This window comes from Metopolophium dirhodum, chromosome 1, assembly GCF_019925205.1.
Source record: "Metopolophium dirhodum isolate CAU chromosome 1, ASM1992520v1, whole genome shotgun sequence".
Taxonomy (NCBI): Eukaryota; Metazoa; Arthropoda; class Insecta; order Hemiptera; family Aphididae; genus Metopolophium; species Metopolophium dirhodum.
This window is the reverse complement of record NC_083560.1, coordinates 91,204,831-91,230,634: the sequence shown is the minus strand read 5'-3', so window position 1 is coordinate 91,230,634 and position 25,804 is coordinate 91,204,831. Positions and strand designations below refer to the sequence as shown.

General features: G+C 29.2%; 6 protein-coding genes and 1 pseudogene across 6 annotated transcripts; 4 read left to right on the top strand and 3 right to left on the bottom strand.

Annotated features, from left to right (window-relative positions):
• Window positions 1-1,526: 1,526 nt before the first annotated feature.
• On the bottom strand, window positions 1,527-4,013 carry LOC132945233 (GATA zinc finger domain-containing protein 4-like). Its single transcript, XM_061014912.1, has 5 exons — window positions 3,479-4,013; window positions 3,245-3,364; window positions 2,907-3,125; window positions 2,688-2,768; window positions 1,527-2,623 (listed from the first exon to the last, which is right to left on the bottom strand). Exons 1-5 carry the CDS (start codon window positions 3,525-3,527, stop codon window positions 1,527-1,529), a joined length of 1,566 nt encoding a protein of 521 aa, XP_060870895.1. The 5' UTR covers window positions 3,528-4,013.
• An 83-nt stretch (window positions 4,014-4,096) lies between these two features.
• LOC132945224 (zinc finger MYM-type protein 1-like) lies at window positions 4,097-7,013 on the bottom strand. Its single transcript, XM_061014900.1, has 5 exons — window positions 6,851-7,013; window positions 6,586-6,684; window positions 5,395-6,084; window positions 4,864-5,229; window positions 4,097-4,248 (listed from the first exon to the last, which is right to left on the bottom strand). The coding sequence occupies exons 1-5, from the start codon at window positions 7,011-7,013 to the stop codon at window positions 4,097-4,099; spliced, it is 1,470 nt and encodes a 489-aa protein (XP_060870883.1).
• Window positions 7,014-8,830: 1,817 nt separating this feature from the next.
• Window positions 8,831-11,316, top strand: LOC132945214 (uncharacterized; annotated as a pseudogene).
• A 974-nt stretch (window positions 11,317-12,290) lies between these two features.
• Window positions 12,291-16,650, bottom strand: LOC132945203 (uncharacterized). The gene is made up of 2 exons (XM_061014880.1): window positions 16,521-16,650; window positions 12,291-13,117 (listed from the first exon to the last, which is right to left on the bottom strand). Exons 1-2 carry the CDS (start codon window positions 16,648-16,650, stop codon window positions 12,291-12,293), a joined length of 957 nt encoding a protein of 318 aa, XP_060870863.1.
• Window positions 16,651-17,965: 1,315 nt separating this feature from the next.
• LOC132945192 (uncharacterized) lies at window positions 17,966-18,781 on the top strand. The gene is made up of 3 exons (XM_061014873.1): window positions 17,966-18,082; window positions 18,266-18,386; window positions 18,474-18,781. The coding sequence occupies exons 1-3, from the start codon at window positions 17,966-17,968 to the stop codon at window positions 18,779-18,781; spliced, it is 546 nt and encodes a 181-aa protein (XP_060870856.1).
• Window positions 18,782-22,547: 3,766 nt separating this feature from the next.
• On the top strand, window positions 22,548-23,988 carry LOC132945182 (zinc finger BED domain-containing protein 5-like). The gene is made up of 2 exons (XM_061014863.1): window positions 22,548-23,912; window positions 23,968-23,988. Exons 1-2 carry the CDS (start codon window positions 22,548-22,550, stop codon window positions 23,986-23,988), a joined length of 1,386 nt encoding a protein of 461 aa, XP_060870846.1.
• Window positions 23,988-24,705, top strand: LOC132937281 (zinc finger BED domain-containing protein 5-like). The gene has a single exon (XM_061004120.1). It carries the CDS (start codon window positions 23,988-23,990, stop codon window positions 24,492-24,494), a length of 507 nt encoding a protein of 168 aa, XP_060860103.1. The 3' UTR covers window positions 24,495-24,705.
• The last annotated feature ends 1,099 nt before the right edge of the window (window positions 24,706-25,804 follow it).

Here is a 25,804-nt window from a genome sequence, read left to right as displayed (position 1 = left end):
TTAGATATGCTATGAAAAATTCAATTTTTATCCATTTTTTTCAAAATTGATATCATATAAACTGTAATAATGTGTATAATTAATATGTTCAATAATTTTTTTTCAATTTCTTTTGTTTTAAGCTTAAATTGAAAAAATTTGAAATTTAATATGGGTAAAAAATGACTAAGTGGCATTTTAAGCACTTGGTCATTTTTTCCATTTATATTTTAATTTAAATTATAATGTAATATAAAATGCACAATGTACATCAGCATGTTATTATTATTAACAATGGTCTAAACATACAGTATTGGAACTTGGAAGGTAACATGTGTTATTTCCAAATTCTGTTATTAGGTATTATTATATAAATAACATTAATAACTATTTTAATCCTATTGAAACTGTATAATTACTAAAACCAAATCTTAGTTTTAACAGTAAATAATATTATTCATTATAAATAATATAACAAAAAATAAAAATAAAAATAAAAAGATAACTTTGTTTTACAATAAAATAACAAAAAAATAAAAAATAACTTTCGACCTTGTTTACAAATAAAAAAAAAATAGTTAATTCATAATAACTAAAATATGGTATGGTATTCAGAATTTGATTCAGAATCTGAAATTTGTATTGTATCTTTCTTCTTTGAGCTGAATGGAATATTTTGATACCAATTATGGAAGTCTTTTGGTATTGCTTCAGACTTACACAACTTCATGAGATCTTTTTTTTTGTTTTCTGATATTTTTAATTGTTTGTCGTACAACATTTTTAAATTTTCAGGAAGTTTAGAAGGCCTACCTTTTCCACCCACGTGTATACTTCTATATTCATTGTCTGAGTAATTGTATTTGAACTGTATTATCCCTTTTTTATTTTTTTCATATTTCATAACTTTAATTTTTAACCAAGAAACTTGATCACCATAGTTATCAATAGTTCTATTTTTTATTAAAATACTTGCTAGACTTTTTAGATCATAAATATCTGTATATAATAATTCATGAACAGAGTACCCAGAACATTTTTTATTGTTTCTTTGAGAACGAGCTAGGCGACAGATATTCAACCAATCGTGCATGGTATAGACTGGTACGTTTTTTTTAGCTGACTCAATAGCACTGTGCATGCTATCTACCTCCATATATGAGTGACCACTCTCCATAAAATTGTGATGGAGTACTTCAATGTTTGTATGAATTACAACAAATAAAAATAATGCAGCAACATATTGATTTCTGTTTTGCCCACTACATGTATCAGAATACAGGGAAATCTCTTTAATACGTTCAGGGAGTTGATATATCCACTTTAATAATGCTGATCCAATCTCAGAGCTTCCTTTTTGACCATTAACTTCGGTCCATAAAAAGCAAAATGCATTATTTGGTGCAGCAGCCTCGTATAATGTTAAATTATATACACAAAGTTTCCTACTGTAGTACATGGCTGATACTTCAGAACTTGGAATTTGGAGGACACTTTGAAGGTCGAATGTAGCACTACAAAAAGATTGGTCACTTGTAGCTCGTTCTTTATCTAATTTTTTTTGCAGCAAAAGATTCATCACGTCTCCGGATGTGATTTTCATAATTTATAACCATGTCTTTGGATTGAGGTTTTGCAGATTTGTTATACTTTTCACAAGTTAAACATTGATCTTTCTTTGGTTTGAAGAATGATAAATTATGATTTTCACAAAATATTTTTTTATACAATGATAAACTTACTTGTTTTTGACCTGTTTCATTACATTCTTTCACATACAGCTCATACATCTTTGATATAGATAAATTTGGATCTAAATATTGACGTTTAGATGTAGATCTACAGTAGTGGGATTCAACTGTAGGAAATTTTTCTATGTGTGAATTAATATTAGCTATAATTTCATCAGAAGATTTATTCACCGATGGTGCTTTGCCTCTTTTATCATGGTCCATGAATAATCCAGTGTCTGTGCCTAATCCTTCAAATGCTTTATCTACAGGCCCATGGCTAATACATAATGTTTTCAAGAAAAATTGTTTACAAACTTGAATATTATGTTCTGTATTATTATTAAAACTATATACTTTTGAGTTTTCCTTAGCTTTTCTAATATTTGTTATTGGGACATGGCGTTTGACAGATTTTATATTTACATTGGCTAAAATAAAATCTTTTTGGCGGTTATAATCTAAAGCCCAAAATTTATTACAAACTTCATTTCTATAACTTTCATCAAAATTAATAGAGCATTTAAATTTACAGTGGGAACAATCAATAGCCTTAGGTTTTTTAAGTTTTTTTTTTTCTTTAGAAATAACATTTTTTTTCCATTTACTTGCATCACCCCTTACTCTTCTAACCAATTTTTTACTTTGACTATTCACGGTTTCATCTAATGCTTCAAGTAATGTGTCTTTACTTTGATTGCAAATTTCATCAATAATATAATTTATCACTGATTTAATTATATTCTGTTCTCCTGTTTTCTTATTTTCTGTATTTTCTGTAACGTTTATCACACCAAAAATATTTTCATCATTGCAGGTCCCTATCACACCATCACTATCAGAGTCAATTGCATTATTTTTATTATTATAGGGTTGCCATTCATCACCACTATCATCACATTCATCACTACTATCTATAAAATGAATAATATTAATTATTTGAAAATAGTTTAACAAATATTATTAAAAATTACATACCTAATAATATCTTATTATTATGTACATTTTGATCAGTAGAATATTGTTTATTTAATTGAAATCTAGTATTATAATTTGAACCTGCTAACATGATAGTATAAAAACAAAAACAAATATTATTTAGCTGAAAATAAATTAATAAATAATGTTATAAAACATTTTCAACATTTTATATTTAAATATAAATAATATAATAGGTAGTTAGTATTTTTATCTTACGTGTATTACTGTTAATTAATGTATCAGTTTCTTTATTATTGTTTTCTGTGAGATTATTATTAGGTAGATCTATCTGAGATGGTCCAGTTACTGATTGTGTATTAATATCAGTTGATTCTAGTATGTTCAGGTCTTGATCATTGTATGAGGTAATATTGTTACTATAGTTTTGATAATCAATGTCAATTGATTTTGGTACTGTAATTACATCATTCAGAACTATAAAAGTGTAAAAAAGTTATAATATTATAAGTACAAAAATAGTGATTATATTAAAGCTTAATTAATTATAAAGTTATGAGTTTGTTACCTGCTTATTTTAACAACATATTACTTACATTTTTTCATAATAAAGTTCTGTGAACTTGAGACTTGGATATTATTTTCTAAATGCACTATCTTTGATTCATTGATTACATTCAGAGATTGAATTGTTTGAGGATTAGCATTATTTGATTCTATATTTTATTTAAAAGGACAATTAATTATAACATTATGATTTTATTATAATATTAATGCTATGAAAAAATGGCAATACTTCATAGGTAGCAGGAAATTAAAATATTACTTACTGTTATTACTTTTGCACAATGCAACAAGCTTTTTACTTCGATTATTCATTTTAAATAGCTGTACTTCAGTGAACTAAATTTTTATTTTGATGAATAAAATATAAAAACAACTAACAACTATGACAAGTAAATAATTAAATAAGTTTATAATATTATCAATAATATTTTGGGTGATAATAATATCCATGTCACGTGAATTATTACCATAGATTTGTTATTTATAAAATATAGATATTTATAATTTCCTATTTTTATACGTCAATCATTATCAATATTTTTTACTTTTATGATTATTATTTATTAATAATTTAATGACCAAGTACCAACTGTACAAATCAAACGTTTTTGGTACACATGTAATAAATGACTAAATAGCTTGGTCACTTTTTGCTTAAACAATATTTTTATATATATTTAATATTGACATGCGAAAAGTGACTAAATAACTTGATCACTTTTTGCTAGAAAAATACTTACGAAATCTGCAGTTAGTCAAAACTGCTTTTTTATATCTCGTAAAATATTAATCATATCACTTGGTCAATTTTTCCATACAATAATATGGTTGAAATAACCCATTTTATAATGTTATTTCACTTGGTCACTTTATGCATGTAGTCAGTTTTTGCATGACGACGACGATATAATTGACAATTCACTCTTTAGCTTTGGAAATTCAAAATACTGACCATATGTTTGTTTAAGTGAACTAAATTTATCCTGAGGAAAATTATCTTTGTAATGGGAAAATTTTTCAAAATCAAGTAACCCTATAAATTTTAAGTTATATACTTCAGAAAATCGTTCATCAATTTTAACTAAAATAGTATCTATTATTTCATAAAATAAACTTTTATAGTTAATTTTTCTATCTTCTGATACTTGAACCATTCGACACCTTTTATTTCTGGATGGGATTATTTTATTTTTTTCTAAGTCATTTACTTCATTCCAAACTAAATTAAATTTCTGCCTATACTCATTTAATTGTTTCTTAAATTCATTTATTTTTTGAGTACAATATGAAATATCAAACACTTTTTTTTGTAATACATCAAAAAGGTACCTAGCTAAAGGAAGTATTTTTCCAAAAATGATTAAATTAAAATTAAAATCAAAATCTTCTAATGTCAAACAAAAGCCTCTAGCACATATAATTGATTCGCCATCCCATTTGTCAGCGTTTTCTACAATAGACTGCATTAATTGATTAATTTCTTTTTTATGTTCAACCATAATATTAATTAATCTACTATTATAATTCCACCTTGTTGGTGCAATAGTTGGAAACCGTTTTTTAACAATTAAATCTAACTCATTTATTCTTTTTGTACTATTAGAGAAAAAAACCGCAAACCCGTTTAGATTTGTAAAAAATATTTTACATTCCTTAATATGAGACACTGACTGCTTAAGAACTAAATCAAGTTTATGTGCATAGCAATGAATATACATTGCATTTTTATATTTCTGTTTTATCAAAGTCTGCAAACCATTATGAGAACCAGACATAACAGCAGCTCCATCATATGTCTGAGCAACTAATTTGTTCTCATCACATATATACTCTGGAAGTATTGAAAAAAAATGATCAGCCAAAGATTTAGCTGACCTATCAGCACTAACATCAGAAAACCCAATAAATCTCTCTTGAACACCTTTGTCATTAACATATCTAAATACTGTTGTGAGTTGTGATATTTTTGTAATATCAGTTGTTTCATCCGTGATTACTGCTAAGAAGTCAGCATCTTTAATTTCATTTTTAATTTTTGTAATTATAACATTTTTTATAGAATTAATTAAATCATTTTGTATGTCATTTGAAAGGCCTGTAAAAACAGTAGAATTTGAAATATGGAATTTTAGTTTATCATCAACAGAAGAGAGTAAATTAAATGTTTCAACAAAATTACCTTTATTTAAAGAACTTGATTTTTCATCATGACCTCTAAAAGATAATTCTTGTTTGGCAAGGAAACAAGTGATATCAATTAATTTACTTATAACATACCTATTATTATCTACTTTTTCATTATGTTTATTTATGTTTTTTTTTAAATTTTCACTTAAACAAATATCTATCCTATTATTCCCAAAAGTTTTTAAATTTACCAAGGCTTGAATGTGTAGCTGACTTGATTCGTGTCTAGTTTTTAACCCATGAAAATTAGACATATCAGTAAACCCATATTTTGACCAAATATTCGATTCACTATGTGAAAAGAGCAAACAGGGCCAACAGTACAATTTATCCGAACAACCACAAAGCCAGTCACATGTTTTATAAAAACATTCATTAAAATATCGGTAACAATTTTTAGTTTTAGATTTCAAATTAGGTAATTTAGGAGTAGGCCTCCCTCTCAAAACAATATCCATTTTGTCTTCATAAGTATGCGCGCCAAATGATTTTACCAGTAACCTATCTATATCACAGTGGAAGTTGGACAAATTGTCTTGTTGAGGTGAAAATTGAGTTGTTGGTGGTGATTCATTGTTTGAAACTGATGATAATTTTGTATCATTTGGTTGATAGCTAGTAAATGTTTTTGGTGTGTTAAAAAACAATGGAAGTCCTTGATTTATTGAAACTAAATTTCCTCCTAAAACGTAAATTAGAAAATATATAGGTAATACATTTATACAAATTATGTTTTGAAACATAAGAAATTTTATTTAACTAATAAACTGTTATGTAGTATTTAACTTTATTTATATCATTTGAAATAATTGATTAAAAAAAATAACTATATATTATTTCTAGTAATAATAAAATAATTGTTCTAATACATTGTATTAGATTTGGATCAATATATTTTTATATAAATACATTTCTGAAGAAATAATTCATCTCATGGGTAAAAAAAAGTAATATTTTATGAATAAAAAAATATAACATACACTAGTCTAGTTTAATTTATAATAGAAATATTTTAATAAAAGCACCGGATTTAGACACATTGTATACACTTTTTTTAATTTGAGCTCCCGTACTCATGTCTCATGTGTACTACAGAAATACTTAAACTATAGATGTTGTTAGATTGTATGAGTAGGTAATTGATAATAAAATTACTTTATAACTTATTTTATTATTGACATACTTTTTGATCCAATATCAGTATTTTGTGATGAAGTTGTGGATTCTGAAATTGGTGCAACAGCAACACTAATTTCGTTTGACCCAACATTTTTATTGATTGCTGCAATGATGACAAACACTTAATATTAGCGGTTAAATAATTATTATCATATAATATGTAATATGTTTGATGTTTAAGTCATTTCAATATACCTACATAGTACCTACATATTAACTTTTACAGTCATTAACAACTAGAAGACATTTAGAACATATGAAGTTATTACTTGGCGTTTTTGAGAAATAGTTGCTTATATTTTTATTTGTAAGTTTTGACTTTCGCACTACACAAGAAGCTATATGCAATAGCCAATTATAACTGCTCATATTATTTTCTTGTTTGCCACACTCACAAGTAATAAAATTAACATCTTTAACATGATCACTCATCATAAAATAATTAAACATATAAATATTATACAATAACCTAACATTAATTGAAGTTAAAAAATAAATTAACTGTACTATTCTGTAAGTCGTAACTATTAAATAAAGTCAAATAGTCATAACAGACAATAGTGGCAGTGCGGCACTGTTTGTCATACCATTATACCAACGCAATTGGTAAAAATAAAATAAAGTGAAATGTCGATTAAAATCACGATGATTGCTGATTCGTCGTGTATCATATTTGAAAATCGCTTATATGTCAGTACCACCACCGCGTATACTATTCCGCATGATAATTTCAACACAAACAATTTATACTATAAACTGTAATAGTCTAATGTATAAAATAGGAAAGGGAATTGAAATCGCTTACACACACATCGCATTTCTCATGTTTATAGAAAATGCATAGATGAGCCGAACGTGCGTGCGCGGACTGCGGAAGTTCGGGGGACATTTTACCGAGTATTCTTGGCTTGTAATGAACTGACGCGACGACCGAAACGTTCAAAAACAACGAATAACGATGTTATTTTTAGACTAACAACAAATAACAATTTATAAATATAAAATTATAAAATCAATGAAAAAATATTATAATAAACAATAATATTATTTCACATTGATCATGGCTAAAATTGAATTTAATTTGGTCATTTAAAAATAATACACCCAAAAACGTTTAACAATAAAAAGTGTAAGCAACGCTTACACTGCTTATATACACGCCACGCCACTGTAATACATTATAAATATGTTTTAGTTTAATTTAAATCTAATTGTATCTATTTTATTTGGTGTTTATTTTTGCTCAATGGGTAAGTTATAAAAATAATATTCAGTGTTCAAAGATTTATTTTAATTTTTTTGTTTTTATTATATCCTATAATATTATTAATTATTACTAATCGTTACTATATTACACGTATTTCCAATCGATATCATGTTTTTTTACAGTCAAGTCAATATACTTCGTAAACCATTGAAGATATTTTAAAATGTCACATTATTAAAGTTTTAGAAAATTTAATTTACTTTAAAATAAATAATTTAAAAAATGTCGATATTTCTAAAGGTTAATAAAATATTTACGGAAGTGTGGAAACTTAAAATACAAATCCGTACACACGTGCCAGTTAATCGCTAGTAAAATCGTTAATATTATACTGGTTTTATGGTAATATCCTTCTTATATCACGCGATAAGGCACAACAACAACGCAAGATTTGATTTCCGGGCGTAGACGTGCATGACACTTAGCCTAACGTCGCGCCTATATAATTATATATTTGACTATATGCTACTCTACTTGGTATAACAGTAACCACGCTTACTCAATCAACGACTAAACTTTATTAAAGATATTTATTTAAGATATTAGAGACGGGATTACAGATAAATTTGTATAATTATAGTGTTATTATTATAATTTATAATGTATAGCAAACAAAATATTAAATAGGTGCCTAATGAGTAATAACTATGGTATAGGTACCATTTACTTACTTATATTTTTTATTTGCATTGGTTTTAAAAGTTAATTTCTCATATAAATCTGATTTACGTTCAAGACTTACTTTTTTCCCCAAAATCTAAAACTGCCAATCGATAACCATAAAGCCCGATTCACATTAGTACGACACGACACGTCACGTTACGGCGCGACACGACACGGGAACGACACTATGAATTCACATCAAACCTGCAACCTCAGACACGTTACGACGTATACGACCAAATTTGACTCGGCAAAACTTATAAAATATTCATTCCACTCGCGTTTTTGTTACCGAGAGGTTGTGTTTCCAGTTTTCACAATGTTCAAAAATTTTTCCAATTCTGATTTGGCAATGGTGGCTATATTGTTAGATGAAGAGGAAGCTCAAGAAGTAGAAATGGCTAAAAAAAGCAAAAAAAAAGATCAATATGGGTCCACGATATATTAAAAAAACGAAAAATTGAAGGAGAATATCCAACATTATGTAAACAGCTGGAAGACCACGAAGATAAATTTTTTAAATATTTTCGCATGACGAAATTTCAGTTTAATGTTTTATTTTTGAAAATCAAGGACAAGATCACTAAACAGAATACACCATTTAGGGAATCAATTCCACCTAAGGAAAAACTGGCAGTGTGCTTAAGGTTGGTACATTTTAATATATTTTTTAATTAATTTGTATTTTATACTTAAATAGTTACTATTAGTAGGTGATAACTTTCTATATTACTATATAATTGTTAATAAAATAAGATAAAAAGAGCTATATATTTAGAAAATATATTAGATTCAAAATTGTATTTTTATATAGCTATTTTCAAATCAAAAGTTTTGCGATTGGCGATTGCATGCCAGAATATGTACAGAGGTTTCAATATTATATTTAAGGGACCTTGTGCCAATTTTTTCAAATTTTATATTTTAGTTGCCACCTTAATTATAATACTTTTTCACAAGTCTACTACTGATACCTATTTAGGGGGAGTGAGGGTTTTAGGTTGTATTATTTCGAAAAAATGACTTCACGGGAATAATTCCCAAAACTTGTAAAATTGTCAGACTTTGATAACAGTTTTCTTATCTTAAAGAAAAAGACTTCCTACAGGGCGCATCGAACTTTGATTTTTTATTTTATTTCAAATAATGTTATAATATAATTTATAAAAAAAATAAAGCATAAAGTTGTAATATTTTTGAATACATATTATAAATGTTGAGGTTAAAATATTGGAAAACAGAGCTCGATGAGGACTATAGAATATTACCTTATATAAGTTAAAAAATATATATATCAAAGTATTAGGTTGATTCTACCGAATAGGATCATTATTTCCGTAAAGTTTATTTTTGTGTAAAAAATTACATTGGCACCAGGCGCCGTAGTCAGTCTTGTAAAAGATACTTTTAAAAAGTATTCAAGTACAGATCAGATACTTACAAAGTTTCAAATACTTTTTACTTTTTTTTTACGTGTTTTACACTTTACCTTGGCCTAATCACCTTAGCCATATCCTATATGGATTCCTAGTATAGGCCACTAAAAATTTTACAATATACCTACCTATTAAAACACAACGATGAACGATCTAAAAATAAAAACATTGTACAATTTCAGATTTGTATTATTTTATTTAAATTTGGCGTACATGTAAATAAAGTAAGACAGAAAAAGTATTTAAAAATAGTATTTGATTTTAAATACAGATACTTTCAAAAAAGTATTCAAATACTGCGCTCAAGAAATTTTTTCAAATGTACCTATTTAGAATACGTATTTGAGTACTTAAAAAGTATTTGAATACTTTTACTCAAGTACTTTACAAGACTGGCCGTAGTACATGGTTTGGGATTCTTAAATAGAGAAAACAACATAATATAAAAAAATAATTTTGGTAAATGATTTTTTTTAGGTTTTTAGCAACAGGTGATTCTTACCAAACAATTTCCTTCAGTTTCCGATTAGGTCATTCTACTGTTCAATCTATTGTGTTAGAAGTTTGTGAAGCTATTATTTCAAATATGAAAGAAGAAACTATGCCCACCCCTAAAAAAGAAGATTGGGAACGAATAGCGAATGAATTTTGGGAAATATGGAATTTTCCGAATTGCATTGGCGCACTGGATGGCAAGCATGTGGTAATTGAAGCACCCCCTAACAGCGGATCATTGTACTTCAACTATAAAAAAACATTTTCCATTGTATTACTTGCACTAGTAGATGCCCAGTATAAGTTCATTGCTGTGGATATTGGAGCCTATGGGAAAAATAGCGACGGTGGTATTTTGTCGCATTCGAATATTGGAAAAGCTCTCGAAAAAAACAAAATTAATATACCAAGTGATCGTGAACTTCCTGGGACAAATGAGAAACTTCCATATGTCATTATAGGAGATGAGGCATTTCCACTAAAAAATTATTTATTAAGACCTTACCCAAGTCCCCAAATATACGATGACGAGCAAAAAAAAGTTTTCAACGAACGGCTTTCAAGGGCGAGAAAAGTAGTTGAAGATGCTTTTGGACAAATTACTGCCAAGTTCCGTATTTACTGTAGACGTCTTAAAGCGTTACCTCAAAACGCAGACAAAATTGTTATGACTACTTGCATTCTTCATAACTTTATAAAAAAAGATGGACCAGAAACTCAAAATCATGAACTGCCATTAAATTCGACAAGTTTACCTAGTCACATAAGGTCATTCCCTCGACAAGGAGGCAGTGCACAAAAACGCGCATTCGAATACCGAGATAAATATAAAACATTTTTTTGTTCTCCAGCTGGACAACTTCATTGGAAATAATGTTTTTATAAATTTATACTGTAATTTTATTGTTTCGTTTCATAAAGTACGTAATCTCATAATTATATTATTAACATTAGTTAGTTTAACAATGTATTCTTCATAATATTATAAGTGAAAAAGTTAATATTATATGATTATTCATCAATACCTAAATAGTTGTGTTATTATTATATAAAATGATGTTTAAAATCATAATATACCTAGTACCTATGATAAATCGAATTAGAATGATCAGTCTGATATAAATATTTGATATAAAAAATTGAACAATACAAAATTACAAAATTAAACTTTATAAAGCATAATGTTAAATAAAATAATATAACATTAATACATAAATTGATTTATTAAACTATAGCAGTCCATTACATATTGTGTTAGTAGAAACTAAAAAACATTATACATAAAATACAAATAATAGAAAAAAAACCCAAAATGTTTAGCTATTTAACCTCTAAATGCATGTAAAATAAAAATAGTAACTTTTATAAACCTTATTATAGTTAAAATTTAGAAATGTCAAAGAAAATATTAACACTTAAAATAAGACACTTGTATTCATAAAACAATGTAGGTAATAAAAAATAAAAATACTATATGGTTAGTATAGTTAATACGATAAATTTAATTATAATGAACAGTATAAAATAATTATAATATTAAACTTTAAAAAGCATAATTTTTAATAAATAAATATTTAATTATTGCAGTCCTTGCATACTATATTACTATGTTAGCAGAAACTAAAAAACATTGTACAATGTACATAAAATACAAATAATAGAAAAAAAAACTAAAATATTTAGCTATTTAGCCTCTAAATGCATATGGAATAAAAATAACAACTTTTATAAACCTTATTATAGTTAAATTTAAAAATTTCAAAGAAAATATTACTACTTAAATTATATAAATCTTAAATATATTAAATCAAAATCTTCTGACTGGCACAATATTATGAGAGAGGAATATTATTGTTTACCTTGTGTATGTACTGTATTAAAATAACTGTTGTCAGATGATGTTTCAGACTCGTAATTATATTGTTGACCGTGTGGAAGATGTGGTGTAGATGATGCAAAATGGTATTGACTGTTACTTGGGATCGGGTACTGATAAGTGTCTTGTTGGTTATGTATTGGTGTATGAGATACAGACTGTGGATTTGGTGTATTTTGTGGTCGATTACATGATTGTTGGGTAATGTGCTGTAATTCTAGTTCTGAGACAATTGAAAAAATTTTGGATCTCGCTACATGTTGGTGGTATGATGAAAATTGTTTGACCATGGAACACATACTTGAAAAAAATTTATCATTTACATCTAAATTTTTTTCATCTTCTTTAGATTTCGTTTCATTTTCTTTTTGTTGTATTATATATTGCATTAATGTTTTAGATGCGGATTCAGGATAGTTATCTGATAATTTAATTTTTTTTTTGGATACAGAGCTGTTTTTTGATACTGGCTTACGAAACGGTTGTGATGTTGAAGTTAATGAATTTTGACTCTGTATTGATTGTACTTCATGACTATCTTCGGACGAAGAATTCAAATTTTCCGATTCTTCACACTGACCTTCATTATCATCAGAATCGTCATCATCATTTACCATGGATTCAATGTTACTTATTGAGTCTCTTTCCTTCATATGTGGTCTTAAAAAACCCATCTCGTCTTCAAATTTCCATTTTTTTATATTATTGGCTTTTTGTCCAGACTTGGTAACTGATTTTTTAGCAGCCCGTCTAAATGCGTCCCTTAGGTTTGTCCACGATTTTTTACAGTTTTCAACTGAAATATTTTTTTTTAAGTTTTCTCTAAATATTATATTAAAAATTAGTCACGATTTTTTTTATAAGCATTCAAAGTTCAAATCTTGACAAAATACGTACAAATCACGAAAATTTTTAACTTAAAAATTTAAAAAGTGGGCAAGTGTCACACTGCTGTACTATAGGTTATAAGTGAGTTACTGTAATGTATGGTATTAAATTTGAATTCAATGATATAATATCATTGTATACGAAAAACAATTCTGATCGGAGACGAGTTGTAAGTCTAGGATATTTTATACAATATTAATTATATTATATAATGTAAAAAAAAATGTAGGTACCTATAAAAAAAAATCCAAATTAATCAAATTAGATTCATTATGTTACGTGGAACTTTGCTTCAAATTTTCAATCCTTAGCTATAAAAGTTAAACCTTTTTTTAAATTTTTAACAACTAAAGAATTTGTAAATTTTCAATTTAACACATTTTGTCAAAATTTGAACTTTAAATGGTCATAAAAAAAAACGTACCTATGTATTTTTCAACTGCTATTATATTAACTTATGGGGTACCTTGTATTAAATTTTCAAGTTTTTTGACCCAACGAATAAAATTTGAATGAAATGCAAATTTTTAACCGAGATAAATTTATTTATTTATTAGATTTTGGATTTTCTATATTATATTTAATGTACCTTTACGTAGGTATACTATTAAAATGGGTAATTGGCTGTAATACAAGTGCACAGTTTTAAGTAGGTTAAATTTATTATAAATTAAAAATTTATAACTAAATAGGTGATATCAAGAAATTAATAAGACATTAAAAATTATGAATAATTTTTAACTTTTTGAAAATTTTCACGAAATTGTTCAGGTACAACGAAAAATGTACAACACTAGCTGGTGTAACCTATCTATGGAAAATTTCAATATGAGTTACACCAAAAACCAAAATTAATTTTGTCAAAAACCGATTTTTCGGGTTAAAATTCCCGTTTTTCTTATTTATTTCCGCCCGGCGTTTTAAAAACTATTGGAAATAGTATGTATCAATAAATATGTATAGTATTGCTAATAAGTAATATTATTAAAAAATAATTTATTTATCTGGTTGTTTTAATGAGCTTGCAATTTCTCTCCATAAATTTTCTTTTAGCATGTGGTCACTATAATTTTTTTCACTCATATCATACAAACATTTTCTTTCTCTATGGTTATGTCGGGCTTTGTTGGTTGTGACTCGTGACGGCTTATTTGACCGTCGTCGTCGGCGGTAACTGGAAAACCCATTTAATTAGTAGATAGCGCGGTCTTACGCTATAACATGACTACGGGAAGTATTTTTAGGCTTGCAGTCAATAACAAGATAAGAATAACGACTTGACTGTTATACAATGATAAAATGTTGGGACAAATGCATGTTTCAATTTATAATAGTTCAGTATCGCACTGTATTTCGCTAACACCGCACAGTACACACTATTTTGTATTTTTTTTTCTAATTTGTTCGTCAAAATGCCGAAAAGTAAGCCATCGATGAAGAACGTATTAAACAAATATGTCGATGAGTTTGGGGAAAACATATTTTCGAGTGACGGTTCAGTTTTATTTTGCAAGTTATGTGAAACTCGAGTATCTGCTGAAAGAAGATACATAGTTACACAACACTTAAAAACCGATAAACACACCCGTTCCGTAAATCGTCATCGAAACGCAACAACCTCAAAAATACAGCAACAAGTAACGTTATACTCAAAAAAATGTACATTTTCGAAAGATCTTTGCAAGGCATTGTTATCTGCAAATATTCCTTTAAATAAAGTTAACAACAAGGATTTCCGTTTGTTTATGGAAAAATATACCAACAAAGAAATTCCCGATGAAAGCACTTTGCGTAAAAATTACGTGAATGATATTTATGTAGAAACTATGAACAAAATCAGATCTAATATTGTCGGACACAAAATATGGGTTTCAGTGGATGAAACAACCGACGTTCAAGGTAGATACATAGCCAACGTCATTATAGGTACATTGGAAGTCAACAAACCTGGTCAAGTTTATCTTTTAAACTCAGAAATGCTCGAGAAGACAAATTATTCGACAATCACAAAAGTCTTTGATCAATCCATGTTTCTTCTTTGGCCTGATGGTATACGCCATGATGATGTATTGTTATTCCTTAGTGATGCGGCGCCGTACATGGTCAAAGCAGGAAAAACAATTGGCGCGCTTTATTTTAAAATGGTCCATGTTACATGCCTAGCACATGGTGTACATAGAGTTGCTGAAGAAATAAGAGGACGATTTACCAAAGTTGACAAATTAATTTCTAAGGTAAAACAAATATTTTTGAAATGCCCGGCTCGTGTATTTTTTTTTAAAAATAGAGCCCCGAATGTACCATTACCTCCCGAGCCTATTATTACTCGTTGGGGTACATGGCTAAGAGCTGCCTCTTATTACTGTACCTATTTTCAAGAAATAAAAAATATCGTACTAGAGCTCAATCAAAACGATGCTATTTCAATTAAAGAAGCTCAAAAAATATTGAATAATCCGTCGTTGGAAACGGATTTAGTATATATTCATACAAACTTTGGATATTTACCTGACACAATAGGAAAATTGGAAAATCAAGGACTTCCATTAGCAACAAGCATTGAAATAGTCAGAAATGTTAGTGAAAAATTAAATTCAGTATCAGGAAACACCGGCATGTTAATTAATGAAAAGTTTAAAAACGTCCTGGCGAAAAATAAAGGTTTTGAATTTATTCAACAAATATCTAATATATTGATCGATGAAACAACTGTAATAGAAGGATTACCAGAAGAATTATCTATTCAAGACTTCATTTATTTTAAATATGCACCAATAACCTCGGTCGACGTCGAGCGCAGTTTTTCAATCTACAAGAATTTGTTGTCTTCTAATCGAAGGTCTTTCGAGTTTGAGAACCTGAAGAAGTCGTTTATAGTACAGTGCAATAATTTTTAAGGTAAGGTAAAGTTTTTTAAAAAAAAAAATAAAAATAGTTTAAATAAAAAGTTTTAAATTTTGATAAAATTATTTATAGGTCTCTGACAAAATAAGAAGACCGGACAATTTACCAGATTTTTAATGACAACTGACGAGAATTTGAATTTGAATCTTTTTATTATCTACTCGTTTAAAACCTACCTAATAAAACTTTTTAATATTACTTAATAAAATGACTTAATCCATTTCATAAAATAATTTTTTAATATATTTTTTAAATTTTTTTGGTACAAAATATTTTTTTATTGCAATTTTTAAGTGCAATTTTGGGTTTTTTTCACAGCAATAATGCAATCAATTTTATAACATTTTTAGTGCAACAACATCCGAGCCCTACTAATAAGTAATATTATTAAAAAATAATTTATTTATCTGGTTGTTTTAATGAGCTTGCAATTTCTCTCCATAAATTTTCTTTTAGCATGTGGTCACTATAATTTTTTTCACTCATATCATACAAACATTTTCTTTCTCTAACCAACTCAATAAGCATCTCTAAATCCATTGTTTTTTTTTTTAAAATTGCAATAAAAAAATTTGAAAGTATGTTGTGGACCCAGTGGCATCCGAAAACAAATTGACATCAATTGACGGATATTGTCGGACAGAAATTGTTTTTGTATTCACATTGTACGGACAGACATGGACAGGCAGCGACACGACACGGCAAAACATTCTTGTCGAGGATGTCTTGTCGGTACGGTCCGTGTCTGTCGTGGTCAGTCCTTACATATGTGAATTACGCCATTACAGACAATGTTTATAATATTTTGTCGTGTCGTGTCGTGCCGTGACGTGACGTGTCGTGTCGTACTAGTGTGAATCGGGCTTAATGGGTAATTAATTTTAAAAGCATACCATCATTAATATCCAGTAACGCCAGGATACTTTTAACAATCGAAATTATTAAATAATGTTCCTGATAATATGTATATTTTAAATAAGTAGGTACCTACTATCTCTGTTTTTTTTTTTTGCAGAATTGTCAGTAAAATAACCAGTGTTAGGTAAATTACTTTAAAACATAAAATTTGTTACAATTGAGTTAATTAAAATAAAATATGATTGAATGTATACAGCGATACAAAAAAAAAAAATGTTGTTACAGTGATTTGTAATGTACGTTATATTACTACAATACACTGCAAATCTGAGCGCACGGTAGTGCGCCAGGCCAAGTTCCAGCAATCCCAGTGTATCTTTACACGAACCAATTCGCCCAGTTTTTCTAACCCATATATCTCTGTTTCCTCTTAAGATAAACTTTTGAAATTTAAAACATATATTAATCTCGAGTAGCTTAGGACGCACAGTGGGATAAAAGTAATTTTAGCACGCCAAAAGTCCGAATTTAAATGGCTTATAAAGTAAATTCTTATGACACAATTATATAGTATAGTTGTTCGATATTTTATTTTCATATCAACACTATCTCTAATTGTTCCCATTATCGTTGTAATGAGCTCGTTAACCAAGTCAAATAATAAAAGGATTTTTCGTTATCTGTTTTTATTCATTTGAACAACCAAGTGCGATCGTGTAACATAATATGTGTCTATACGTACATTAAATTATCAATATTGAGCAAAATAATTCAAAACCAAGTTAGTTAGTTTAAAAACTAAAAAGTTATTCCTTTTCAAACTACAGACATAAGTGATACAAGTATGTTTACAGTTTCGCTAGTTCCTCTCCAACTTCAATGTGTGAACAACAACAAAAAAATTGTACTTTGGTCTAATCCTAGATATTCTTCCACTCGTTTTTGTCGGCCATTAAAATGTATTTTTATGAAAGAAAATAATGATAAAACAATCGAAATGTATACAGAAATTGAAGATGAAATATCTAGATTAACTAATACAATAATTTATATTAATGATACATCAATTATAAGCATAAATCATGCTCTAATTTTTTCAATGATTGATGGCAAGGTAATGTTAATTTATTTTATTAATGTAGCCTATTTTTAAATAATATTTGTATCCTCGAGTTTGTAGTGCAGTAACATCATGTCAAACATGTTATATATGAGGATGTAAACCGTCACAAATTAATAATTTTGATCAAGTTTTCAAGCGAAAGATTAATACGGAAAATTTTAATTAAATTTAAATTACGCTAAAGAAACGGCAAGATTGTTTGTGCATCTATATCCGTGGTTTTATTTACCAGCAAGTATACTCAAAGTGTTAATTCACGGAGGAGATATTATTCGTGCTGCTCTGTTACCAATAGGTGGATAATATCAAAATTTTACTAAAAAATATAATTATACTAAAATTTAAAAATTTAAATACATTATAACCTATTTTTTGGTAATAGATCAATTATCTGAAGAAGCTGCTGAAGCATGTAACAAAGAATATAAAAGACTAAGACTTCATCACACTCGAAAAGCATCCCGCATAAATAGTAATACTGATATTTTCCAAATGATGTTAGTGTCATCCGACCCACTAATTTCATCCCTTCGGAAGGCATGTAAAAAGAAAATATATGAGCTTTCTCCAGAAGTAAAATCTTTGTTAGATTTTGAATCCGAAGATGAGGGAAATTGTTCAAACAGTGATACCGATGAAACCGGTGAAAATAGTGATTTAGAGTTAGATATAAGCAGTCTAAGCATGTAGATGATTTTGTATTTGGATTTTTGTTAAAATAATGAACAATAATATAAAATGTGTATTAAAATAATTTTGGCGTGCTAAAATTACTTTCATCCCACTGTGTACCCGTTGTCCAAACTCGTATATAACATCGCAGCAACAATAAACGTACCCGCACGCGCACGATTGCACGCGTTGCTTATAAGTTATTATATACGAATTCTGAATATTGCTTGTTCGACGCTGCCGTTTGTCCAATATCCGTATAATATAAGAACGCAGCTTAAACGTACCCGCACGCACATGATTGCAGCACATCGCTTATACATGCGTACGGCGTACCCATATACCCATATGCTCCTGGTATCTGACTATCTGAGAGAAATAACCAGTTCGCACACGACAATTAATGTAATAGACAAATGTAAAGTAGGTAGTAACTAGTAGGTAATTTATAACTATTTTACTATTTAAAAATGTAAAATTAAGAATATTATAAAATTAATTTTCTTTATTTAATTAATTTTAGTACGGGTTGCAATCGTCCCGTCGTTCAAACCACGAACCGTCACTATATATGCATATAATACATATATATATATATATATATGGAATACATTCTTTCTTCTAAGACGGTATCGAAAATAAAATGAAATGTGCAGTCCGAAATTTTACAAATGATAGGGCCTGAAATGTCCAGCTTCTATAAAAAAATTAGAACCTCCAACTATAATATATTCAAGTAATGAAGATCATAAACACGAATCTTGCAGTGAATAAATCGTCAACAGCTGTCTGCATCAGTAAAAAGAAAAGCAACTGATAATCCACACGATAAACCAAGTAAAGTTTTAATTCAATGTTTAAATGACCAGTCAACTAGTAAATTAGAAATTACTAATTTAAAATATGTTAAAAGAAACGCATACAATGCACGCCGTAATATTTTACCTCCTTTACCAAAAAATATGAACTCTGTCCACGAAGCTATTGAGCAACTTAATATAAAGACAATTCACGACGAACATTTTGTATTAACAAATAATGAGATATATAATTTAATATTTTTTTCATGTAAATTGACTGACAATTTTGTGCTTAAAAATCAAAAGCAAGTTGTCAAAGTTATCAATATTGCACAATCAGCTATAACTAAGGAACCTTTAATTATTGGACATGCATTTCTTAAACAATTATACATTATACATCAACCCAATACAATCAACCAAGCTAGATGTTTCGATTGTTGAAGAAATGTCAGATGAACTAAAATGTTGGAAAATTGATAGTATAATGTACAAAGCAATAGTTGTTATTTTTGAAAATAGAAATATTGAAATGCCAATTATACATTCAAATTAATTTTATACTTTGCAGTTATATATATACATGTTATCGCCCTAAGTAGGGAATACCCGAAGGACCACTCAGTAATGCCAGAGAACGATATATGTTTTTGACTATGGGCTATGTCACCATTAACGCCTAATATTGCACTGGATAGGCAACTATATGTGCCCTCGCCTGATGCTTGACGGGAAGGCAATTCTACGCACGACTACGACAACAGCGAGGATGGGAAAGACCTACCGAAGGAATGATGATGGTGCAGACTAGTTATGTGGTCGACTCGGTTTGGTGCAATGACCAAAGAGCTCACAAAAACATGGGATAATACTTGAACTAACTTAACACTACTGACGTCTTGAGATGTGGTGGTGTGATGCTGTAGGCAGAAGTCGATCTGAATGACCTGGGAGGCCTCTCACACAACGTATGTACGTTGCTGGCGGATTTACGCAACTACTGATGGCACCAACGTTGACAATAACCGACCGCCAAGTTTGATGTTGAGAATAATAATAGAAATAAAGTAAAGACTTACGATTGTAGTGACTTTATTTGTCTACTTTAAGCACAATAATAACAGATAATAATATGCTATAACGCAACCGTGTGCACAATAAAAGTGATATAATGTGATCGCTTTATTAGCGGATACACATACGAAAACAGAATCGTTTAGTTTGCGAATACAAAAAATAATAATTGGGGTCACTTTAATAGCGGACCAACAAAAATAAGTGAATACAACAGGCGACATACTTGTCGATGTTAGTAGACAATATAAAAGCCAATAATAATAATAATAAAAATAATAGTGATAATAAAATGGCGTTGGCCACAGAAAGTAAACAATACAACATTTTAAGAACGATAATATAAAACTATCTGCGGCAACAGGCCGACAGATAATTTATATGACAAAAACACAAAGAGAATAAATATGAAAAATACAACAATAACAATAATACACAAGGAATAACGGTAGGAAGAGGAGAGGGTGGAACGATAATAACAGCCGCATTGTCGGGCTCATTAGCATATCACATCTGCTACTGGAATCGACGAGTGTGACGACGGCGGGTCATTTGGCACAAACAATACCACTTGTACCGGTGCAACACGATTGCGCACTTTTTACCTTTTTATATTTGAGAAAACATAACACGATTGCGCACTTTTTACCATTTTATATTTGAAAAAACATATTCCTTTATTTTATATTGCTGGCTTATTTATTATAGTTTAAGCTTTAAGAAACACACTACCCGCTAATAGTACTTTGTACCTATATACAATAATTACGGATACTATATTATGGCAGCTACGGATCTGTAAATAATATTTTATTACCAATAACTGATAAGTGTTAGTGAATGTGTTTTCAAACATATTACTTTTCTAACGTGTTCACATCCGATAATATCCGATAGTAAAGTTAGATAATATTTATTTTACAGTCGCCAGTCACATACTCACATATCGAAACGTGATATTATATTGTGGCAGTCTCATACCGCGCAACGTGTATATTTCCGTTTTTTTTGTTGTGCAATTTTTTTTTGGGAAAATGGAGGTACAAATACAAAAAAAATTTGAAACCGAAAAAGGTAAGCCATGCATTTTAGTTGATGGGTATAAATTTAGTGAATTTAAAGTACTGAAATAGTGTGGAAATATTCGGTATCGCTGTACAAACAAAAATTGTTCTACCAGTGTATTAGTTGACAAGGATGTAACCAAAGTGTTGAGTATGTTAAATGAACATAAACATGACGAGATTCCAGAAAATATTGTTGGTGTTGATGCAAATTGTGAGTTCTCGTTTAAAAAGAAAATGCGAAAATGATTATCTCACAAGGCCGAATAAAATAATTAGGCAAGAACTTAGAAATACCGAAAAAGATATCCAGCCGGTTTATTCTGATATAAAGTTTGTGGAGAAAATGTATGTATGATAAACGTAGAAAAAATATTCCAAAACTTCCAAAATCTTTAGAGCAGCGGTTCCCAACCTGTGCACCGCGGTGCCCAAAGGGCACCGCCAGCTTATTTCAGGGGCACCGCGGCTCGAGAGTGAAAGAGTGAAAAAAAATATTAAATATGATATAATATAATAAAAAAAATATTTACAATTTATTGTAGTTAAAAAAAAAATGTTTTACGTATGAAATTACTTAGTACACTCGATATATTTAATACAGTGTTTCTAATCGGTGCTATCGAATCGGTAAATTCAGATAACATTATATACAATATACACGCACGACTTCTTCGAATTTCCGACGTTCATTAAATTGAATTGTATCACTCGTATATTTTCGGAATTATTATTATACCAAACCAGTTGAGCATTTACTTTCAGTCTGTGATCGACATTTTACGCGTTAACACGTATTTTCGTAAACTATTTTTTTCTGTACATACGTTTGTTTTTGTTTTAAACATGGACAGTTGGTTGAAAAGTGGGTCTATTAATAAGACGCCTGCTACGGAGTCATCTTGTTCTAATATAGAAGAAAGCATAACCAACGAAAACGGAGTTAATGATAATAGTCCTACTTCTCAAGGTATGAGTAGTACACTACCGCCCAATACTGGTGACTCTGCCCCAAGAACGTCCAAAAAACGTAAATACGATGAAAGTTATTTGGAGATGGGGTTCATAGAAACAAACGATGGCCAGCCACAGTGCGTAATTTGTTTAAAAGTTTTTCCTAACAGTTCTATGTATCCCGGAAAATTACGTCGTCATTATGAAAAGGTCCACACAGATCATAATGGGAAACCACTCGATTTTTTCAAACGAAAGCGCTCTGAACTATTGGCTGTTAAAAAAAAAATAAAAAAGCACGTTCTAACCGATAATGAAAACGCATTGAAAGCTTCCTACATGGTGAGTTACCGTATAGCTCAAAAAGGCGAAGCTCATACCATTGCGGAGACCCTCATAAAACCATGTGTTATTGATATAGTAACTTGTATGCTTGATGACAAATCTGCCAAACATTTATCCATAATTCCTTTGTCAAATAATACTGTTGCACGGCGAATTAAAGATTTGGCTAGCAACGTATCAGAAACACTTGTCTCTCGTATTAAATACACAAAATTCGCACTACAAATGGACGAATCAACAGATATTGCTGGTCTTGCTGTACTATTGGTGTTCGTTCGTTACGTAAACATTAACTCTTTTGAAGAAGATCTTTTATTTTGTAAACCACTTCTATCTAATACGACAGGGGTTCAAATTTTCGGTTTATTGGATGATTTCTTAACAGAAAATCAGATTCCATGGACAAACTGTATCGATGTGTGTACTGATGGTGCTAGGGCCATGACAGGTGCAACAGCTGGAGCAATCGCTAAAATAAAGGAGAAATCAAATGAAACTACTAGTAGTCATTGCATACTTCATAGACATGCTCTAGCAATGAAAAATATTCCTCTTTGTCTAAAAAACGTATTGGATGAAGCCATAAAAATAGTCAACTTCATCAAGTCACGTCCTCTGAAATCTAGACTTTTTAAAATCTTGTGTGACGACTTGGGAAGTATTCATAATACGTTACTTTTCCATACAGAAATCAGGTGGTTATCTCGAGGTAAAGTATTAACACGGTTAATGGAATTAAGGGCTGAAGTTTCTTCATTTCTAATGGACCACAACGTTACATTAGCTGAAACTATGAATGACGTGACTTGGCTTTGTCGGTTATCGTACTTGGCAGACATTTTTAACAAAATGAACGAGTTGAGTCTTTCTTTACAAGGAAGAACTTTGACAATTTTTGATGCGAGCTCCAGAGTATGTGCATTGAAAAGAAAAATTGATTATTGGTCAGAGTGCTTATTTAAAAGAGAGCTGGAATGTTTTCCAATAATGCAGGCCTTTTTGGAGGAAAACGAATTGCAAGCTCCCATTAGCATTATTAACGAGATTGCTGAACATCTCAAACAACTGAAAAATTCATTTAATAAATATTTTCCTACAGATCGAGAGGTGTTTTTAAAAGACCGTGAATGGGTAGTTAATCCATTTTCAGTCTGTGGAAAACCCTCAAGCTTGTCTTCAATCGAATATGAGAGTTTGATCGATATTACTTCAGATTCAACATTTCAATCCACCTTCAGTAGCAATTCTTATGTTGAATTTTGGCTAAATTTGAAAAATACAAGTTTTGATAATTTGAGTCAAAAAGCAATAACAATACTCTTACCTTTTGCTACCACATATTTATGCGAGACAGGATTTTCAGCCTATGCGGCTACTAAAACCAAATACCGGAACCGTCTTAATGTAGAACCTGACCTTCGTATCCAACTGTCAAAAATTGAACCAGATATTGCCAAACTTTCAAAAAATAAGCAGACACAAAACTCTCATTAATTTTTAACTTTTAAAGCAGTATTTTTTTTCTTTATTTTCAACCATAATATTGTAATTTGTTTTTAATATGTACAATAAAATTATTTAAATCGGTCAACAATGAAAACAAGTGTTCATTTTTATCATGTTTTTCATAATATTCACAGAGGGGCACCTAACTAAATTTGGAACAACAAAAGGGCACCGCCGACTAAAAAGGTTGGGAACCGCTGCTTTAGAGGAATCGATAACTCAGTTATTTGATAGTCGTGAAAATATTACAACTAATACAGGTGAACTATTATGTCGCATGGAAGAAACTTCAAGCCCAGTTATATTTACTTGCAAGACTAATCTTGAACTATTAAGTCTATCATCTCATATTTTTGCAGACGGAACATTTTTATATGCACCCAAATATTTTGAGCAATTGTATACAATACATATATTACAAAATGGTTATTATGTTCCTATAGTTTACTCTTTTTTAAATTCAATATCAACTGAAACTTATGTACAAATGTGGCACACAATTATTAATTTATGTTTGAAATTGGTTGACATAGATTTGAAAAGTTCATTAAATCATTCAAATTTTCATTTTGATTTTGAAAAAAGTGCTCACAATGCTAATACAGTCAACTCGCGGTATAACGAAAATCTCGGTATAACGAATACAACTGTCGTTCCCTTGAAAATCTCGTGATATAACGAACAATTAAATGTATTTTTGGTCCCCTCTAGATAACGAAGATTTTTTAGGCAAAAGTTCTCGCAATGTAACGAATTGTTATAATTTTGGAGATTGATGTTACAAATTATACGAGTTTGTTTCGACTATTATTATTTATTATGCGATAAGATAATGTTCATGTCGTTGCTTATAAGATACACGTCAATATAAATTAAGCTATAACAGAGTTTATTTCAGCGATTATCATGCGATAAAATAAATGACTCTACAACGTTATTGTAACCTCTACGTTATGTCGTTAACGTTTTAGTTTAGTTTCGTTGTTGTGTCAAATTTGGAGAACACTATTGACTGCATAAGCGCAAGTAACGACAAACAAAAAAAAATAACCGATTTAAAAAAAAAAAATATGTCTATATATGTAATAAACTAAAAATAAATTGTAATTAATTAATAAATAATATGTATGTATGTAATTATACAAATCTAATAAAACCTAGATTTATTTTCTTTTAAATCTCGTTTAAACGAATTTTGTTGATATATATGCTTTTGATATAACAATTAATTTCGGTGTAACGAACTTTCGATATACCGAACTTTTTTCTCAGTCCCTTGAAATTCGTTATATCGTGAG

Excerpts from the sequence above, each read along its gene's own strand:
- LOC132945224 (XM_061014900.1), bottom strand. The coding sequence starts at position 7,013 with ATGAGTGATCATGTTAAAGATGTTAATTTTATTACTTGTGAGTGTGGC. Across the intron at positions 6,685-6,850 it reads CTATTTCTCAAAAACGCCAA|CAATCAATAAAAATGTTGGG; the intron begins GTAATAACTTCA and ends TCATCATTGCAG. Across the intron at positions 4,249-4,863 it reads AGTGTCTCATATTAAGGAAT|GGTTACTTGATTTTGAAAAA; the intron begins GTAAAATATTTT and ends TAAAATTTATAG.
- LOC132945203 (XM_061014880.1), bottom strand. The coding sequence starts at position 16,650 with ATGGATTTAGAGATGCTTATTGAGTTGGTTAGAGAAAGAAAATGTTTG. Across the intron at positions 13,118-16,520 it reads TGCAAGCTCATTAAAACAAC|CAGTTGAAAACTGTAAAAAA; the intron begins CAGATAAATAAA and ends AAAAAAATATTT.
- LOC132945192 (XM_061014873.1), top strand. The coding sequence starts at position 17,966 with ATGTATACAGAAATTGAAGATGAAATATCTAGATTAACTAATACAATA. Across the intron at positions 18,083-18,265 it reads TTTCAATGATTGATGGCAAG|TACGCTAAAGAAACGGCAAG; the intron begins GTAATGTTAATT and ends TTAAATTTAAAT. Across the intron at positions 18,387-18,473 it reads TGCTGCTCTGTTACCAATAG|ATCAATTATCTGAAGAAGCT; the intron begins GTGGATAATATC and ends TTTTGGTAATAG.
- LOC132937281 (XM_061004120.1), top strand. The coding sequence starts at position 23,988 with ATGCAGGCCTTTTTGGAGGAAAACGAATTGCAAGCTCCCATTAGCATT.
- LOC132945233 (XM_061014912.1), bottom strand. The coding sequence starts at position 3,527 with ATGAATAATCGAAGTAAAAAGCTTGTTGCATTGTGCAAAAGTAATAAC. Across the intron at positions 2,769-2,906 it reads ATTAATTAACAGTAATACAC|GTTCAAATTATAATACTAGA; the intron begins GTAAGATAAAAA and ends TCATGTTAGCAG. Across the intron at positions 2,624-2,687 it reads TAATAATAAGATATTATTAG|ATAGTAGTGATGAATGTGAT; the intron begins GTATGTAATTTT and ends TTCATTTTATAG.
- LOC132945182 (XM_061014863.1), top strand. The coding sequence starts at position 22,548 with ATGGACAGTTGGTTGAAAAGTGGGTCTATTAATAAGACGCCTGCTACG. Across the intron at positions 23,913-23,967 it reads TTTTTGATGCGAGCTCCAGA|AGCTGGAATGTTTTCCAATA; the intron begins GTATGTGCATTG and ends TATTTAAAAGAG.